The following is a 21,730-nucleotide window of genomic DNA, read 5'->3' as shown; positions in this document are numbered from 1 at the left end:
CACTTGTTGTCCTCAACACCATACTTCATCAGAAAATCATTCCAATTCCCATCAAATGATTCTTTTGTAAAAGAGTTCCAAACAACATGACTCATCTCATGTTCAATTTCTTTGTGTCGCTTGTAGCCATTTAATTTACTTGGGATCTTATTCATGATATGTCAAATATACCACCGGTGAATTGTTGTGGGCATACAAGTCTCAATAGCCCTTTACAACTCTATGCGTTGATCAGTAAGAATACTTTTCGGAGCATTTTCTCTTCTGCAACGAAGCCAACATTCAAATATCCATTTGAATGATTGAATATCCTCATTTTTCATCAAAGCACTTTTCCAGAAGTATTGACTGACCGTGGTGATTCACCCCAACAAAAGAACTAAAAATCATATTATACCTTAATATAACGACACAGAAACAAATCATATATACACTAAAAACTATCTATATACACCGAAAGTATTTCAAAATACACATAAACCAGAATAACACATTACCTATTTGTATTGTAAGTGGTATCGAATGAAATAACATCTCCAAAATACTCACAGGCAGCCCTACTTCTTGCGTCGGCCCAAAAAGCAATATTAATTGACTGATCAACTTCAAGTTCAAACTCGAAAAAGAAATTCAGATTCTTCTCTTTCATTCTTAATAAGTATTTTCTAAATTCTTTTGTATTCTCTAGTTCCGAAACATTCCACACTTCTTTCGTGATGTAATTTCTCACATCTTTTTCAGTAAAACTTAATTCACAATAACCCCCTGTTACTGTGACAAATGATTGATATGTTTGCCTTAGTCTGAATTTGGCTTCCTCGTTATTCTCTATTGTACGTCATATAGACATGCTTAATTGCCTGTGTTGTTTAAGCATTACTACTTGATTTGAATGATGCAACACAACTTTCAAAATAATCCAGATACCCACATCCTTCAATATATGTATATAAATTCTTACAGAACAATTTAATCCAGCTGAGAAATTTATCTTCATAGTTGGAGATATGTTCAATTTTTATTTCCCCTCTTTGGTACATGTAATCAATTGGTTCTTAATTTCATTTTCCTTCTTATTTGTGTTCCGAATTTTCGTAGAAAAATCTGTAAATTTAGAATAATCTTTGTAGAATTTTTTAATTTCTTCAAGCATATTAAAAGTCATCCCAACCTTTGGAACAAGCAGCTCATCAACATCACACAGAAACTTAAAATACATTGAAATTGTTCCAAAATACACCATATTAGAATGTAAAATACACCGAAACTTTGAACGAACCAGATTCATCAAAATAATAAAATCAAATTCAGAATTCATACATTACATTCAGAATCAAACCATCAACCATGAATAGTAATTTTTGCAAACAAAAATAAAATTATTCAACTATAGAATCATAAAAAACTAACAAACTACATTAACTAGATTCAAACTACACCTCACCACTTGATTCGATTCAAAACAATAATACAATTCGACCTGGTTCAATTGAAAGTCTGAACTTAAAAATAAACCAAAAGATTACCAAAATACACCAATTTATAAAAAGAAATATAGCGAAACGAAAATAGAACAGATTCATCACAATAATAATTCAGATTCAGAACTCTTACATTACATTCAATTCAAACTATCAACCATGAACAACAATTTTCAAAGACAAAGACAACATTATTCACCTACAGAATTATAAACTACTAACGAACTACATTAACTAGAATCGAACCATACCTCAGTCACTTGATTCGATTCAAAACAATAATCCACTTTGCTCTGGTTCAATTGACAGTCTGAACTTGAAATATTCATTATCTTTGACAACGAAATACATGTTTAAACCTGATTTCACAGCTTGATTTTAAAAACTTTGATCCAAAGCTTCAAATCAGATAAAAGAGCACTGAACTTAAACGAAGAAAACGCAGAGAACGAAGAAAACGTAGAGAAAGAAGAGAAATACAGAGAGCGCAGAGATGGAATAGAACATAGAGACATAGAAAACGCTGAGAAAAATTGAGAAAGAAAATAAAATCCACATGAAAAAAGTAGTTATATATTTGCGCATTGAGTCAAAAGTTTGTTAGAAATAGTGGTGCGTAAAGGTGAATCAGGTTAAAGCTACTTGGTTAAACTTAGTTGGTTAAATGACTTGAATGTAAAAATTAATTGTTATATTTTTTTGGCCAACAAATACTTCAATGAAAGCATATGTAATTGAGATACTACAAGTATATAACCTGTTAATTATTTGGTTCGTAGAGACTCTCGAAAGAAGAGATCAAATATGCTTACATAATTGGAGAGACAATGTGAACAATAGAATGATGTAAGATATTTTAAAGAACGATAGTTATAATCAAGTAAGAACACTTGATTTCCTAAGATTTCTTAAGAATTATATTGGTTATGCTAAAACTGTTGTAAGTTATTTTGTCTATAAATATTTCTTTTATATATTTTAAATTTACTTTTGATGCATAAAGATAAATTTATATTATCATCTTGTTCATAGAACACTTGAAGATGTATAAAAGCTTTTGACATACTACTTTTCTTTGAATGAATTAATATTGATCCGTTACCCTAAAACCGGTCTATACCAATAATCCCGGAACCAGGATCAACACATAATTCCCCCCACAAATCTCTCCACAAAATTACTAAAACTCCGAATATCGAGCCACCAACAAAGACCCCGTCCAAACTGGTAACAAACGATACGAATAACTGTCTTCAGTAACTCCATTATATACAAGTGACTCACTTAGTTACAGGTACGCAATACATTTAGCTTTATTCTGAATAATCTCACACTCTTACTTACTTGAGCATTGGAGTCCCTTTGCAAGTGCCCAACGCCGCCTCCCCAGCAAGTAGACGACTTTCCGCCCTCTTAGCTCCAAGGAAAGCCGGTTCGGACTCCAGCGGGACAAACTATGCCCCGGAGCATCCAGATTCACACACACACACACACATATATATGGTGTCTAAGAAGGCATTACAAGAATGAGAGAGAAAAGGACAAGCTCAAAGAATAGAGACCACTAATTTAAAATAACGATCTCTTTCACCAGAAGCTGACCCAATACGTCTCCAGGCTTGATCTAGTTTACATAACTCGTCGCACTCTTTGTGCCACCAACTTTCAACATCCAATCAATAATGTTATTTGCCTCCTTTCGAATATGGTAAAACTGGATATCCTATTTCCTAGCCAAGAGCTCTTGGAGCTTGAACACAATGTCATGTTTGTCAAACGAGTTACGATTATTAATATTGTTCAAAACATGATAAACATCTAGAGAATCTGTTTCACATATAACATTCTTGCAACTTTCTTCTCAAGCCAACTTTAACCCCTGTCAAACTGCCAATAGCTCACACCGAGCTATATGCCAGAAGGGGAGAGCACCAGAACAACCCAACACTTAGCTTCTTCTATCTTCCCTCAAAACACAACCAAACTTAGCCAACTGGACATGTCAGAAGACATTTGCATCACAATTCACCTTGTAGGTATGGATAGGGAGAGGCTCCTTGAATCTCTAATCTATATTAGTGATGATAGATCGGTTGTTTCCTAAAGACATCAACTCATAACTCAGACTTCTAACAAGCATCGCTACCTTCTCCGGCCAAGGCTCTTTAGGATTGAAAACATCTTGGCACCGATGTTGCCAAATCCACCAAATATCGACTACAGTAAGCCATTCCCTCCTTGAGATACTCTGCTTAAGCCAGGGGAAAAAGTCAGACGATACACTGCTGTCAAGAAAAGAGGGATTAAGAACATTCCAAACGGCTTTAGCTTTTTTATAGTCTCTGAAGCAGTGGAGAATCAATTTAGCATGAATCCTATATTTATGGCAAATATTGCTGGCGGAGAGGTTATGGCTATATCGAAACAGCTCTACAGGAATTACATTATGAAGAGATAACCACAACAAAAATTTGATCTTTTCAGGAATAAAAGTCTTCCAAAGCCAAATCCAGTCTTTATTTTCATCCCAATGGTATTTTCTTTTTGCCAACCACAAATAGCTGCATTTGGCAGTGTACTCTTTGAAAGATGCCGCTTTCTAAACCTATCTTAGTACGTGAGAGTTGTGTCCAGAAACGGACAGATTCTTAAGAGCCAATATGATATTTTTGGAGAGAGACGCATATAGCTTATTAAAATTCCATCCATCATAATGGATAACATCAGTAATTGAGAGTTGAAAATCAGTGATATGCATTTGAGGGAGGGTATCCGTCAGCTTCCCCAAAGGAGACTAGTGATCAAACCACAAAGATTGACCCAAATTACCACAACTCCACTCAAAGCCTTTCTTTAAGCTATTGAAAGTCTTTATTATACTTGTCCAGACATAAGAGGCTCCACAAGCTGCTTCAAAACCTTTATCACAATCGTAAATTCTAAATCTTAACTTACTCGTCTATTCAAACAAGTGTCCAAAATTTAAATTCTGCCTTGTGTATGCATCAACTTCTTTAATTTTTAGAGTAAAGGACAAATAGGTCCCTGACCTTTTTTTTGCGAACATTTTAGTCCTCAAGGATTGAAAAATACATTCATGTCCCTGACCCTTCTTAAACGTGGACAAATTTATCCCTTCATTAAATTCACTCTGTTGGATCCAACAAAAAATTCTAATGTGGCAAACATGAAGCTGACCTGGCCGTTATGGGATGACACGTGACTTTCAGCTTTTGAAAATAGGACAAATTAGTCCCCACGCACTAACACGACACCATTCACCACCTCTCCCAATCTTTCAAATTGTTGAGCCCTAATCCTTCGACTCCATAGAAACAGTGAAATGGGTGTAGTGGATGAAGAAAAAAGAGAAGACTTTGTTTTACCCAAGTAGCCTCTTCTTGTTTATGAGTTCTTGCTCTCTCAATCTTGGCATAGCTAGCTTCTTCTTGCTCACCCTTCTTGTCTTCCTCTCCTGCTTCTTCTACCTCGATTACAGAGGCTTACGCTCTTGGAGAACTACGCTGCTTCTTCTTCTTCTTCCGCTGTTCCTCCACTAGTTCAGTTTCTCTCTAAAAAGGGCGATCAATACACTGTTTATGATGGTAACTAGATTTGCGATGAATCCTACCCTTTCTATCACTCTGGCAATTGCTCCTTCCTTGATCAAGGTTTTCGATGCTTTGAGAATGGAAGACCTGATTCCGAAAGGAAAAATTTTGTTGATAAAAAATATATATCATGGAGGACTAGCTAATGTAAAATTTTCACGCAAGAGGAGTTGCTTTTGTTTCTCATCCAATTTGGGTTTTTTTTCTTTACATTACAGGTTCTGTTTGTGTGCCTTTTTTTTTAACCACAGCTGGTTATGCTTCTATGGCTATAATCGGATATCTCATGTTCGGTCCAAACGTTCAATCACAAGTAACATTGAACCTGCCAATAGACAAATTAAGCTCAAGAATAGCAATATACACAATATTGGTCAATCCAATATCAAAGTATGCTTTGATGACAACACCTCTCACCAATGCTTTGAAAAATTTGCTTCCAACAAAGTATAAGAATAGATTCACCAAAATTTTGGTCAGCACTATGATGGTAACCAGCATTGTCATTATTGCATTGACTGTATCTTTATTTGGGGAACTAATGTCTCTGGTTGGAGCATTTCTAAGTGTCATAGCTTCTATTTTTCTTCCATGCTCATGCTACTTGAAGATTTCAGAAAAATACAGGATTTTGGGGTGTGAAACAATAGCCATAGTGGCTATAATCGTAGCAACTGTGGTAATTGGAATAGCTGGAACATATACCTCACTCATGGATATTGTGCACCATTTTAATATCTAGTTCCTTTATTCTTCTTTTTTTTTTTATAAAATATATTGGCAAGGACCAAAATCATGGTAAAGTAAGATTTGGTGTAGTTTAGTGGATTAATTTTGTAGATATCCTAACTTGTAAGGATCATAAGTGAATAGGCTAGTACATAAGCTGTTCCATTTTTATGTACCTCTAATCATGAGTGGTAAATTTTACTATGATATTATGATAACATAAATGTATTAAGTATTTAGAAAACATTGCATTCTAATCACATGAATTTGATACAAATTCAAAAAAGCCATGCCATTTCTTTTACTTTCTTGAATCATTCTTCTACAATATAAATTCCTTCTCTCTTCAAGAATCTCAAGTCTGTTGGTGGCAGTAATGACAATAATACCAGTGTTTCCGATGAATCCGTCCATTTCAGTGAGTAATTGATTCAGTGTTTGCTCTCTTTCATCATTTCCTCCACCAATGCCAGTACCTCTCTGCCTCCCTACAGCATCTAACTCATCAATAAACACCAAACACGGCGAATTCGCTTTTGCCTTGTTGAACAAGTCCCTCACCCTTGAAGCACCTACACCAAAAAACATCTCAATGAACTCTGAACCTGATAGAGAAAAGAATGGAACACCAGCACTTGGGTGAGACGCCATCTTTGCCATCCTTCCCGTTAGGATGCGAGCTCGAGCCGAACTGACCTTCACTTCTTCTCCAACTTGATGATACCCCTTCAGATGCCATGGAAGGAAGAATTTCCTTTCTTCCTCCACTCCCCACAACACCTACTTCGCCGTTTCTGTACAGACGAGGGATTAGGGCAAAACAATATGAACGATTGGGGGAGATAACGAAACGGCGTCGTTTTACTCTTCGGAAACTTATATGTCTTGTTTTGAAAAGTCTCCTACCACGTGGGTTCCGTAACGGCCAGGTCAGTGCCACCTCTGTCAGGTGAGATTTTTTCTTCCAGCCCAAACACCTAAATTCTCTGAAGGGTTGAAATGTCCAGGTTTTTCAGGAGTGAGGGACTTAAATATATTTTCCCTTCTTTGAGGACGAAAATGTCTGGAAAAAAAAAAAGGTTAGGACCTATTTGTCCTTTACTCTAATTTTTATTATACTCATGAACCATTAATAATAGCTATAGATGATGGCCCATGAGCATCACTCTTATAATAATTGGTTAATTCTAAACTTGTAAACTAATTAATATTGTTTTATGATAAATTATTATGATTTGACAAATGAAAAAGTGATATTTTAGTTTAAATTAGATCATCAATTCAAAAATAAAGCTTCACAAATATAATTTTCTATTAATTTAGGGTCATATTTCATCATAAAGTATAAAAATACTACTCCATTGCCAATTCTATTTACTTGTTATTCAAGTCAATACCTTCATCGTAAAGGCAAAGGTGACTACTTATAATTATATACATAATATTACATTTTAAGAGATATTAAATTAATAGTTATTATGATGATTAGCGTCCACCAAAGCGTCTCTTTCTCTGCTGAAATGAACTCAATGCTTCTACAAACTCCTCCTTGCCAAAATCTGGCCACAGTGCTCCATCGAAGTAAAGTTCTGTGTATGCCAATTGCCACAACAAGAAATTACTTACTCTGAGTTCACCACTTGTTCTTATTAGCAAATCAGGGTTAGGAAATTCAGTGCAGTTAGTCTCCAATTCCTGTTCTATGATGCCTTCGTTGATTTCTTCCAAATCTAGAATGCCATCTTTGACTTTTTTTGCCACACTCCTGCATGCTTGGACCACATCGTATTTTCCACTATAACTAACTGCTACTATGAGTTGGAGTCTTGAATTTTCTTTTGTGCTTTCCTCTGCATACTTTATCATTCTAATTAATGAGCTGGGGAGCTTTGATGCATCTCCAATCACGGATATTCGGATTCCTTCCCTGTATATGTAACAAGTAAAAATGATTCATTTAATATTAACGAGATGAAGATAGAAATAGCATTTGGTTTGACGCTCCAGACTATTATTTATAAACGTAAGGTGTGCATATTACAAATATCATCTTTTAATAATAAAGTTTTTAGATAGTTTAAAAGTGTAAGACATTTGTCGTTTATGAGTTAATTACCGGAGTTGAATTAGATATATTCCATCTCGATTTTAATACCAAACTCATCTTTATTTTATTTTATTTTAGATATGATATCAAGTTCACTTCAATTAAATTATATCAACTATATGTTAAGCGTATATTATAAATTAGCCATTAAAATTAATTACGAAGGTAAAATATATATTAAAATATAAAATATATATAAAAAATAAATTAAATTATATAATTATTTATAGATAAATTGATCTATTATTTTATAGTTTGATTTTTATTATTGTGTATTATGAGTCATAATTTACTTTTATTTGCCTTCCTTCTAAATTTATAATGGACAATCTTAATAACTATTATTCTGACTTAATAACTAATGATCATAATATCAATTCTATTCATCAATTCAATACCTATAAAATAAAGATACTTATTTTTATATCTCAAGAGCAGTAACGGAGCTTGAAACAAAATTTTAGAAGGGCAAAGAATTTAACATAAAAATTTAATAATAATATTTATATTAAAATAAAATTTATAAATATAATTATTCTTTAAATTTGTTACTAATAAGATCATAAATAAATAATTTTACAGATAAAAAATACAAAATAGTTTATAATAGTACTTTTCGAGTCTTTAGTGACTTGAAATTTTCAATAATTGAATAAGAACTAAACTTTTCAATAATTTATAATATTTATTAAATTTTTTTATCAATTTATACAAATACAATAATATCAATGCTTTTTAGATATTCTAATATTTTTTATCATATAAAAAATTAAATTAAATAAACAATAAAATATAAAATAATATTAAATTAAATAAATAAAAAATATCTAATTTTTTATATTTGAACTCAAAAATAAAGGGAGTGTTGCTTGTTGAATAGAGAGCTACGAAATGCGAATAAAGAAGCTGCTAGCAAAACAACGTGTTTTTATAACAATGATTTTTATCTTTTATTCAATTATTAGATGATTTTTTTTTATTCTTATCTTTTTTTTGTTAGATAACTTTTTTTATTTGATTTGATTGTTAGATGATTTTTTTTGTTTAGATAACTTTTTTTATTTAACATATTTTTAATGTTTAAAATTAAAAATTATTATACAATAAAAATAAGATATATATGAGAATTAAAATTGAGTGCTTTTAAATCATAACAAAGTATTTAAGTTAATTGAATTATTTTTTATTTTTTAAAAAAATATCACTAATTTTTTTTATAAAAAATTTGGGAACTATAACCTTTCATTGTCTTAACTAAATTCCATCTCTGCTCAAGAGGATATCACATAATAAATTTTATAAGATCTAATATCTGAATTATTATTTTGTTGCCTTTTGTTAGTACTCACTCAATTTTCTTCAGAAGACTGAAATATACCGCATTTTCAGACAAAATTACTACATAATAACCAAAAATATATAATAACTAATTTAGTAATGAATTTATTGTGCTATAGTCATTTAACATTTTTTTAATTCTATATATACGATATCCAATTGATAAGCTAAAAAGTATAACACTAGAAGTTTTGGAAAATCTTATTATAAATTAATTTTAATTTATTTATCATTTAAAAATTTAATCTCAGAAATTATATTTTATTAAAAATAATTAAAATAAGTTTTGATAAATTGAATTTAAAATAAATTAAGATTTTTATCTGATTTTACAATTATTGAGTATTTTCCTATTTATAATTTAAAGTTTTAAAAATTTAAAAATAATGAGGTTTATTTTGACTATTTAAATTAAAATTTTTATCTAATTTTATAATTATCGAATTATTTTCTATATTTAAATTATAAAATTTAACAAATGTAAAATAATAAGAATTTTCTATAATTTAGTTTAAATAATTAAGACTTCAAAATTTAATACTTTAATTTTTATAATAAAAAAAATTAATTATATTACTCTATATTTTAAATTAGAATACTTAATTAAAATTCAATTATCAAATTGATAAATAAATTATATTTTTAAAAACAATTTTAAGGGATTAAATTAGATTTTAAATTTATACAATATACTCTAATTTTATTAAAATTTACCAAATTCCGATTTCACCAAAATTCGTAATTTCACTCTTACCCCAAATTAAACCCTAATTCCCAAAGCAAACCCCACAAATCCTAACCTCCACCGCCTTTCACTGCCGTGCTTTTTATTTTCCCCCTCAATAACCGCCAAACCCCCCTACACCACCGTCACCCGCATCTCCTTCACACCCTCACCTTTAGTTTTCATTCATCAACCCACACACTAAACAAACACACACACATGGCAGATAGGAGATTTGGAAAAGAAAGGGATAAGTGTCGTCAAGCTACTGCAGGCCATCGCCGCCAACGCTAATGAGGGAGGAGAGGATGGCGCAGCGCCGTTGAGGAGCGTCGTTGTTGTTGCGGGAGAAGGAGGTGCGAGCCAGGAATGCGCTTGAGGGAGAGAGAGATTGATAGATGGACTATTCAATGGTTAGCTACCAGGACATGTCGGGTTGGCTGTATAACCGATAGATGAGCTCATTAGCCATAGAGCAAGCATTCATCATATGCATCTATGTGATATTGTTTAGGTGTACATATTGTAATTAGTTTGCTTATATGAATAATTTTGTTTAATTGTTAATTGCTATACTTAACGTAAATGCTCTTGATTGTGTTTGAACCTCATTATTTGTGTTTGTGACTGAAAGTGGGTGGGTTGTGGTGAATTGGATGTTGATTGAGCTGTTTGGGCCTGAAGTCGTGATTGGTTTATGATGTGGTTTAGTAAAGTATGAAATATCAAGTTGGTTCAGCATAGACTTAATGAACCTATGTTTGGAACAGGTTGGTCATTCATACTGTTAGGAAACTTTAGAGATTCTTTTATCTCAAAAGCGAGTTTGGAATTTTGGATAATTAACTGATTTCTTTTAAAAAAAAGTTTTGAATTTTTTTTATGGTTAAACCATCATTTTTTCTAAGGATTCATAAGACAACGATAATTACTGAATTTGAAAACGATTTTTTTATTAAAAATCTTCTTATGACAATTCTGAAACTCCGTGATGAGACCGTGTGGTTAAGTTCTCACCCCGTACAACTTTATCTTTTTAGGAAATGGATGACGAGGCTCACAAAGAGTTTTATTACATTTTGCTTATTCGATGTTGTTGTTTTAGTTGTTATTTATTTATTCCTCGTCATCAATATTATAATATCTAAGAGGAATAAGAACTGTAATGATTTATGTATATTATATTCATAAGCTATTTATGTAATAAGAGCTTTTGTATATATATGTATATGTTGGTTTGTTTTCAAGAAAAAGTAATTTTTCGACTTTTCAAAAAAAAAAAACAGCGATATGGTTTCGAGTTAAAGGTTTTTATTTTATTATTAAATATATGAAGTCATTGTAATACTGCTTGCTATCAGAGTAGCGCAGCCGGAAGCGTGACATTCTAATAATAATAAAGGTGTTAAAAAAAATATCAATTCCTCCTTATCTTTTTTTTTTCTGTATAAAACCTAAAAAAGATGATACCAACAAGCCAAAAGAACCAGACCAATAATAATAACAATAACAATACCAATCAACGGTTAAAGTAATAAAAAATAATTACTATTCGTGTTTTATTTTATATATTGGTGAGAAACTCAAATAGTATGCATATATTCGAATTATAGATTTTTAATTTTATTGTTGCTAATGTAGCAAAAAATAATAAAAGGGTTTCAATTATAAAGTGCTTTATTCGGGAAGTACCTGATAAAAACATCAATTTCAGAGTTTATTGTTTTTTCGAACAGGCTCATCAAGAAATCCACCTCCACCTGCAGCGCCACAAACAAAGTCTGAGTAAACCAATAACGAAAAACAACATACGAGGAAAACTACATTGACGTAAATAATTTTTGGGAGAATTATTTGAAAACTTATTTTTAAAATAACCACTTTTAAAATAATTAGAAAATAAAAATTCAATTCAATTTCTGTCTATTTTTTTTAAAAAAAAATATTTTTTTTTATAAAAAAGAGTACTTTAACTCCTAATAATATTATTTTAAGACAATACGAATTTGTATTAAAGAATAACAGAAATTAATTTTGTGAAGATTTTATTTATAATATATGAGATTATAAACGAATATTTTAACATTTATAATTATAATCAAAAGCTCACTACTTTTTAGTTGCAATGACTTTATCAATTTGACTTTAAATATCATATATTAAATAATATAAACCCTGATTTCATACCCATTTTCATAATTATATATTTATATCACTTGAAAATATACTTTTTTTTTTCATAATTATGAAACACACTCTTGGTAATTTTTTAATACATTTATAAATTTATTGCAAAATTTTTCAAAAATGTAATTGATATTTTTTTTAGAACTTTTAAATAACTACTTGTCTTGCTAGAGGGGCCACGCCTACATTTTTCTTTCACATACGAAGAGTGTTAAAAATGTAATCATCAATTAATTATTATTAGTGTTTTTAATAGTATAAAATTTTATTTAATGGTGTGAAATTACTTACTTTTTTTTGCTAGTTAAATACCGGATAAATTTTAATAAAAGTGCTAGTCTCTTAAATTTTTTCTTTCATATATATATATACACGATTATTTGGGGAAAAAATAGAAAAGAAAAAAAAGGATTATTTGAGGCGAATAACAACTTACAAATGTTAGTTATATTTGTCAGTTAAGTATTAGTTGGTTTATTTAAGCTTCATTTAGCGCCATGAATGAAAATACGAAACTGACCTTAGGGCGAACCCAGTTATCAGTAGAAAACGCAAAAACTGTCAGGACCTTAATCCCCCAACTAGCACACAGCCTCACCATCTCCTTCAGCGCCTCCGCCCCAGCCTGGTGCCCCGCCGATGGCATCAGGTTCCTCATCTTCGCCCACCGCCCATTCCCGTCCATTATCACTGCCACGTGCCTCGGCAACGGCTCCGCGTTCAGCTCCTCTGGAAACGGCTGCATCATCGTATCTTTCGAATCCCCGACTGAGTTCCCGTTTTTTTGAAGCGCCACATTCCTAACGGTTAGAAACCGGTTTGTTTGGCTATGGGAATAAGAGGAATAAGAATGGGCACAGAGAGAAGAATTATAAGTGTTGTTATTATTGGATTTTGGAGGCGGAGTTATTAGTGTGTTCTCGATCGGGATAGGGAGTCTTAGTGAGAACATTTTTGAATTTTGAGAATTATGAATCCGGAATAGCGATAAGGTTATCCCGGTTTGGAATAAGTTCTGGCGCTGAAAATGTAAGGTTAGTTTTTTGTGTGAGAGAAGGTTTAAAGAGGGGCTTCATTTATAAAGTGACATTAGAAAAGCGATACTTGGTGAAGACGGGTAAAATATTTTTTTTGTAAAGACGTTTATGTGTCATTTATTATTGAACGTATTAATAAATTGATTATTTTTAAATTTTTTAACAAATTAAAATAAAATTAATTTTTTTATAACAATAATAATAAATTTAATTTTTTTAGGAATCTAATTATATTTTTAAATTTTTAAAAATTTAAATATCTATAAAATAAAAAATCAGAGATATATTTATTTTTTATAAAAAACTTTAAAAATATTCGATTTAGATTGTATAATTCAATCTTGAGTCTAATAATTATATTATAAATAATTGAGTTTATTATTGTTACTATAATAAATTAATTTTGTTCTAATTTATTACAAAATAAATTATTAATCAATTTAATAAAAATATTCAATAATAATATAATATATATAAACATCTTTAAATAAAAAAATATTTTTAATATCTTTATTAAAGTGATCTCTTTAAAAAAGAACTTAGAAGTGTCTGCGGAAATGAAACGGGTTTAGTTTGGTTGTGTGGATAATTAGAACGTTCGCTTTCAAAAGCTGCCGTATTGGAGCAGAATGGCATTCAAGTTGCGGGGAATGAATGGTGCATATTGGGGTAGGACGGAACACTTGGCTTTTAGTAATGTGATGTGCTGAGTGATGGTTATGGTTATGTACGATAATCAGTATATGTTTGTATCATTCTTTTCGTGCCGAAGATCAGGTAATGATTTTCTTACGTACTTGTTAGGCTTATATTTTTTATTTTAGAAAAAAAAATACTTATTTTTCCAGAATTAGTAGTCATCTGATGATTTTGACCGTGAGATATTTTTGCTAATTTGTATTTCATGGAAGATTATTTTTTCTTTTCGCAAAGAAAAATGTGAGTATACGTGAGTATACCTGGTTTCAGTATAGTTAAACTCATTTTTAAAAATAGTTTAAATAATAAATATTTATATTAAAAGTAATTTATAAATAAATTTTGTATTTTAATTTTTAGTTTTAAAAGTACTTATTTTTAAAAAATATATATAATAAAAAAAATTTTATTATAAAAAAATTATTTTTTTAACTTTTTTATAAACATTTAAATAATTTTTTTAAAAATTATAATTTAATTTTAAAAATTACACTAAACATTAATATTATACCTTTTCATAAATTAAATTTTTTTTAAAAAAATTACTTATAAAACTATCCAAATAGACCTATGCTATGTAAATGCAAAACTATTATTCCATTTACCAAGGATTTGGTTATCTTCGTTTGTAATATTTTTTAAATAAAAATATTATATTTATAAAAGAATTAACTGTCATATATTTGTATATAAATATAAAAAGTTAGAAAGCCAATAAAATTTAATTCTTTAGTCAATAATTAATTAATAATATTTAAAAATATAAACTAAAAATATATTATTGAACTATTAAACTAAATATATTGTATTAATGACTAAAAATATATACAGGTCAAAAATAATAAATTCTATTAGCTTTTAAATTTCTTAATATATATATATATATATATATATATATATATATATTTATTGTTTAACCTATTTTTAATATATATTTTATATTTTAATATATATTCTATACTAATAACTATTAATTTAATAACCGATTTTTGCATACATGCATAATTCTTCTACAAAATAATAATCCATTCTTATATTAATGAAAAAAAATTATATTATACACTACTTAAATTTGTGTCTATTTTAGACATTTATATATTAATTAAACCCAATATGTGTTTAATTATATAAACGCAATGGTGATTAGAAAAAGTCTAAATAAAACACTATCTTAGTAATTTTTTTTTTTTAGTTTGCAAATAAGATAGTTCATAATTAAAAGAAAGTATTCGCACTTTGAATGATATTGTATATATATCTATACACGCACACTAAAATGAGTGAGCGGAATATTATTAATTACCATTATGAAGGTTAACTAGGATGGGACCAATCTTTGTGTACGTTACGAGCTGGAAATGCGTTTAGGAGGTTTGGGGGAGTTAGACTGAATTATGTTACTAGCTAGCTAGTGGGGACATTGAGCTGATTTCAGTTCTTGTGATTTTGCAGTCTATTATTATGAGTTATGACTGTGAAAGAAAAATGATTGGATACTCATACTCTGCACCAAACCATTTAGTGTTTATAAAGTCAAAGCTATATTAGATAGACATATTATTATTATTATTATTATTATTATTATTATTATTATTATTATTGTACAAAATTACTCGTATATAAATTGAGGGTTTATTTTAAATTGTAATATTATGTCTATACTCTATAATAAGTTATTTAGTCTTTTAAATGTATAATGGTAAAAAATTGGATATATTTATTTATTTAATATTGTTTAACGACTATTAATATTCGTTAGATTAAACACACACAAATTAAATAATAATGATTTCATTTTATGCTATTTTTAATATTTATTAGATTAAATAATATACATACCTTCATATGTTAATATATAGTGATTTCATATAAAATCATGTGTTTTTGAGAATTGAAGTGAATTGATTGTCTCGACTAAGTTAATTGGGAATTGAGATCACAAATTCTGATTTAAGATAAAAACTAATTGTTAAAGAACCCATAAAAAATCTAAAAAATGGTCAAATTTTAGTAAATTGGCCGAATCGACCTAATTTTTTGGGAATTAATCGATTTATAATAATAAACACAACAAATTATATATATATATATATATATATATATATATATATATATTTTATTATATTTAATTCAAGAGTTAAATATTAGTTAAATTTTTAAACATTAAATATCTAGTTTTACCAATTTAGTAACTGATTTCGATTTTAGAATTTTGTATAAAACAAAAATGACTAATAAAAAAAATGTAACTATGAGAATGACAGTTGTACATTTAATTCCTAAAAAAATGACATTTTAGACAAAAATATAATTAAATGAGAATGGCATATTAGATGTGACAATAGCTTCTTCTACTCGTATTTTTAGCAGCAGATTAAACAATGAATCTTCTTAATTAGGGTTTTTAATATTCAAGAAATTTTATTAAAAAATTTTAAAACTTGAAAATTTGAATGTATATTTATTAAAATAAATTTAAAAGTTTTCAATTTAAATTTGTATTAATATTAAACATAATTTCTAAAAAAATACGTATACATCAAATATTTTAGCGTCCTTTATCAATTAAATAATGACATGTAACTTAATTATTTTAAGATACATTATCATTTAATTTATTATTATTATTTTTTAAATGAAGAGTGTTAAAAGATCAGTAAATTTTATAATTTGTAATCATTAATTAGTTATTATTAGTATTTTTAATGATGTAAGATTATATTTAGAAGTGGTCAATAAATTTTGTAATTTTAATCATTAATAGTATTTTTAATAGTGTGAAATTTTATTCAATAATAAAAAATTATTCATTTTTTTATTACCTAATAAGTACTGATATTTTAATAAAAATATTGACGTCTTAAATTTTTTTTATATTTAATATTATAAAATTATTTATTTTCATTTATTAAATTAAATACGGATCAAATTTTAATAAAAGTATTGAACCCTAGACAACTTTTTCTTTTTAGATAACAATGCATTTAATATTTCATAATAAAATTGATCAATATTAAAATTATCATTAACGAGAATTTGATGGCTATAAATCTCTTGCTGGTGGCGCTTCTTTTCACAAAGTACTACACAATAAAGTTTAGATATATGAATGAGATGAGATGAGAAGACTAGGTAGCTATTAGTATTAGCTAACCTTGGGGCGAATCCAATTTTCAGAAGAAAACGCAAACACAGAAAGGACCTTAATCCCCCAGCTGCGGCACAGCCTGACCACCTCCTTCAGCGCCTCCACACCAGCCTGATGACCCGCCCACGGAAACAAACCCCTTGTCTTCGCCCACCTCCTATTCCCGTCCATTATCACCGCCACGTGCTTCGGCATCAGCTCCGCTCTCAGCTCCTCCGGAAATGGCTCTTCCTTTGCCTCCGTCGTCTCTGGCCACCCTCCAACAACGGAGGCTCCGTTGTTGTGGAGCGCCACATTCGACGTAGGAGGAGACCTTATTATACCTCCACGGAGTTTGTTACTGGCATAAACGGAACAATAATATGAACATCCTGAAAATTTATTGTAATTAGTATTATTATTATTATTGTTGTTGTTATTATTATTGGTTTTTGGAGGAGGAGTTAACGTGTTCTCAATTGGGATAGGGAATTTTAACGAGAACATTATTGAGAAATACGGTTATGATGACGGTACCGAGAATACGAAGGTCCTTGTTTTGAGAGAGAAGCTTTATTTATAAGCATAAGCAGCAGTTAAGGGAGAAAAGTAGTGTTTGTGTGGATAAGTGATAGCTTCGCTTTCAAATTAAACAGTGCCGTATTTGGGCAGATTAGCTAGTTGAAGAAGGGAAATGAATGAACGTCGCTTGGTGATGGTTGTATATGCATTTGTCCTGTTACGTGAAGAGAATAAACAGAGTCCAAACAATTAAAAATTATTTTACTTAATATTTATTCATTATTATTAAAATAATTATATAATTTTAAATATAATAAATATATAATTACGAACATTATATATATATATATATATATATATATATATATATATATATATATATATATATATATATAAAATTATAGATATTATATTATATACGATCATTTTAACTTTTTTTTTACATTGCTAAAACTTTGTGACATCAATTATTTTCACCCAAATGGTTAGCTTTAAGTGGGTTTGATGACTAGACCTTGAGATATACATACTTTTCAACATTTATTTTAAATTGATTTAAATTTCACTATAAAATAATAAACTAAAGTAAATTATTCTTTCTGTAAAACTTACTGTGCTTTCATTTATAAGGGTGTGCTAGTCGGCCAAAAAAAAATTAGAGTAATACTCCAAATAGATCCCCAAGAAATTTACTATCCGACAATTTTGTTCCCCACAAAATTTAACTAAGATTTCGACTCTGAGGTTCTCAGATATCCCCCAAATACGTCCCCAAAATCGTTTGATCTGGTTAATGTGGTGACGTGTCAGGTTAACTGTGACATGTCACCTTTAGGACATTTTGGTCCCCATCCACGCTGGACAAAACGACGTCGTATTGGAACCAGGGGCAAAACGACGTCGTTTTGGAGAGGAAAAATTCGTCCCCACTTAGACAGAGAATGCAAACGGCATCGTTTTCATGTGGGGGACCTATTTGTCTTATAATAGTATCTTAGGGGACCTATTTGACCTATAATTCGTGATGTTAAAAGAATCTATATTTACTTCAATACAAACCTTAAAAACACATTGACATTGGTCTGTTCATTTATCAAAATGGTAACATAAACCTGAGAACGCAAACATGTTAACCACACAAATATTTGGCTTCAATAGCAACACAAACCAAATCAAGTCAAAAGAATGTTTATTTTCTTCAACATAAACTAAACGAAATCATTCTAAACAACATAACGTCTTCTTCCTCCAACATAACAAAAGGTAGTAACATAACTAAGACAACAACTTTCACATTAATTCTTAGAAGCATCATTTCTTGAAAGACTGGTTCAACCCTCGTGTTGGAATGAATTTGAAAAACTTAGATACTGTGCCACTGGTTGCAGCTGATATTGTCTCAACAGTAACACTCTCCGAATTCTTGGCCCTAATTACTATCTCCTTTGGACGTCTAAAAGAAAGCTGAGCTTGGCCCTAAATACTGTTTATTCCAAGCTCATCTTTCTTTTAGACGTCTAAAAGAGGCAGTAATTAGGGCCAAGAATTCGGGGAGTGTTAGTGCTGAGACAATATCAGCTGCAACCAGTGGCACAGTATCTAAGTTGTTCAAATTCATTCCAACACGAGGGTTGAACCAGTCTTTCAAGAAATGATACTCCTAAGAATTAATGTGAATAACAATACTGTTTATTCCAAACTCAGCTTTCTTTTAGACGTCTAAAGGAGATAGTAATTACGGCCAAGAATTCGGGGAGTGTTAGTGCTGAGACAATATCAGCTGCAACCAGTGCCACAGTATCTAAGTTGTTCAAATTCATTCCAACACGAGTGTTGAACCAGTCTTTCAAGAAATGATGCTTCTAAGAATTAATGTGAAAGTTGTTGTCTTGGTTATGTTACCACCTTTTGTTATGTTGGAGGAAGAAGACGTTATGTTATTTAGAATGGTTTCGTTTAGTTTATGTTGAAGAAAATAAACCTTCTTTTGACTTGATTTGGTTTGTGTTGCTATTGAAGCCAAATATTTGTGTGGTTAACATGTTTGGTTCTCAGGTTTATGTTACCATTTTGATGAATGAACAGACCAATGTCAATGTATTTTTAAGGTTTGCATTGAAGTAAATATAGCTTCTTTTAACATCACGAATTATAGGTCAAATAGGTCCTCTAAGATATTATTATAAGACAAATAGGTCCCCCACATGAAAACGGCGCCGTTTGCATTCTCTGTCTAAGTGGGGACGAATTTGTCCTCCCCAAAACGACGTCGTTTTGCCCCTAGTTCTAATACAATGTCGTTTTGTCCAGCGTGGATGGGGACCAAAATGTCCTAAAGGTGACATGTCACAGTTAACCTGACACGTCACCACATTAACCGGATCAAACGGTTTTGGGGACGTATTTGGGGGATATCTGAAAACCTCAGGGTCGAAATCTTAGTTAAATTTTGTGGGAGACAAAACTGTCGGTTAGTAAATTTCTTGGGACCTATTTGGGGTATTACTCAAAAAATTATAAAGGGTGTGCTAGAAAATTTGGTTTAGTTGGGATTTGGAAGAGACGAATAAGTTCTAGAGTGTTAAATCCAAATTACAAATTTATTTATTTGGAGGACAAAAATTTTGAAGACCATTATCAAAAATGTTAGGAGTTAATATTTTTTGTTTGTATTTATTTTATATTTAAACTATCATTAATAAAAAAATATTAGAAGACTAGTAAAATTTATTATTTTTAATTAGTAATTAGTGAATAATATTTAAAAATCTAATTAAATTAAAAATAATTTATAAATAAATTATTTTATATTTAATTTTTTGTTTTAAAAATAATTATTTTAAAAATAAAATGATAAAAAAATTTATTATAAAAAATGTTACTTTTTGATTTATTCATAAATATTTAAATAATATTTTTTAAAAAATTATAAATTAATTTTAAAAATTATATCAAAGGTTAATGCTATAACTTTTCATAAGTTAAAAGTATAAAAAAAAAATTTATGCACCTATTCATCAAACTGGTCATAAGTTAATTTTAAGTGATAGAAAAAATCCTTATTATTATTGAATTCACATTGTGCGGTTTCATACTAGAAATAAGGGATAAGTATTGTTTTGGTCCCTCACGTTGAGGATCGGAATCGAACCCGTCCCTGATCTAATTTTCGATTTAGAATGCCCTTAACATTTTTTTTGTATTAAAATCGTCATTTTTAATAAAATTTTTAATTTTATTCCTAAACTATTCTTACTTTAATAAAAATTATAAAATTAAAAAAATAAAACAGGAGGAGAGACGGGTAGGGGAGACCAGGGGGTGGGGGAGGGGGAGACGGGAGGGGAGGGGGGAAGGGGGTGGGGTTGGTGGAGAGGGGAAGGGGAGGCGGGAAGGGGAGCGGGGCGGGGGTGGGGTTGGTGGTGAGGGGAGGGGGAGGGGAGGGGGGTGGTGGTGGGTTGGGGAGACCGGGGGTGGGGGTGGGGGTGGGGGAGGGAGAGGGAAAAGGAAAAAGAGGGAGGGTATTTTTGTCCAAAAAAAATAAAAAAAGACGATTTTAATACGAAAAAAAATTAAGGACGATTCTAAATCGAAAATTAGATCAGGGACGGGTTCGCTTCCGACCCTCAACGTGAGGGACCAAAACAATACTTATCCCTAGAAATAAAGTACTAGTTAGTTCTTTGTAATAAAGTTTTATGTTGTTATTTAATTAATTAGATAAAATATTTTTTTAACATTTTAAACAGAATTAACATTTAAAATAATTTTAAATAAATTAAAAGTATCAAAAATAAAATTAAATATAATTAAATGTCAGATATATTTTAAAAAATTTATAAATATTAAAAACAAAAAATACATTTTATTATAGTTAACTTTTTTTTTATTCTCTCTTCTCATCTGTTGATAATTTTCTTCTTTGTAAGTTTTTTAAGGGCGTTATCATTTTATTTTGGGCAGTCCCACTCCATGGAATCCATCTTTGTTATTTAGGATTTTTAATTGAATAAATAACTCAACTACGTCCGATAACTAATAGTGGTTTTGTGTTACTACTATTAATTCTATGGTATTTTTGTTCTTTTTCTTTGCGTGTGTATTAAATCCTTCATCATATGGTAGTCAAAGTCAAGGTTAACACGCATGATATACACAATAGTATAGT

The 21,730-nt window shown here is 30.0% G+C and overlaps 1 protein-coding gene across 3 annotated transcripts; it reads right to left on the bottom strand.

Moving 5' to 3' along the window:
* Positions 1-7,115: 7,115 nt before the first annotated feature.
* On the bottom strand, positions 7,116-17,870 carry LOC112702882 (dehydrodolichyl diphosphate synthase 2). 3 transcript variants are annotated; one of them, XM_072199341.1, is made up of 4 exons: positions 17,068-17,594; positions 12,698-13,004; positions 11,683-11,750; positions 7,116-7,748 (listed from the first exon to the last, which is right to left on the bottom strand). In XM_072199341.1, exons 2-4 carry the CDS (start codon positions 12,923-12,925, stop codon positions 7,307-7,309), a joined length of 738 nt encoding a protein of 245 aa, XP_072055442.1. In that variant the 5' UTR covers positions 12,926-13,004; positions 17,068-17,594; the 3' UTR covers positions 7,116-7,306. The 3 variants fall into 3 exon arrangements, with proteins under 3 accessions (XP_072055442.1, XP_025609890.1, XP_025609891.1); XM_025754105.3 differs by lacking the exon at positions 12,698-13,004 and having other exon boundaries at positions 17,068-17,870; XM_025754106.2 differs by lacking the exon at positions 17,068-17,594 and having other exon boundaries at positions 12,698-14,514.
* Between the last annotated feature and the right edge of the window lie 3,860 nt (positions 17,871-21,730).

Source organism: Arachis hypogaea, chromosome 7, assembly GCF_003086295.3.
Source record: "Arachis hypogaea cultivar Tifrunner chromosome 7, arahy.Tifrunner.gnm2.J5K5, whole genome shotgun sequence".
Classification (NCBI taxonomy): domain Eukaryota; kingdom Viridiplantae; phylum Streptophyta; class Magnoliopsida; order Fabales; family Fabaceae; genus Arachis; species Arachis hypogaea.
This window is presented reverse-complemented; position numbering and strand designations above follow the sequence as displayed.

Coding starts and splice junctions, on each gene's coding strand:
- LOC112702882 (XM_025754105.3), bottom strand. CDS start 17,547: ATGTTCTCGTTAAAATTCCCTATCCCAATTGAGAACACGTTAACTCCT. Junction 11,751..17,067: donor AAAATTGGATTCGCCCCAAG/GTTAGCTAATAC, acceptor GTGGCGCTGCAG/GTGGAGGTGGATTTCTTGAT. Junction 7,749..11,682: donor GAAATTGATGTTTTTATCAG/GTACTTCCCGAA, acceptor TTACATATACAG/GGAAGGAATCCGAATATCCG.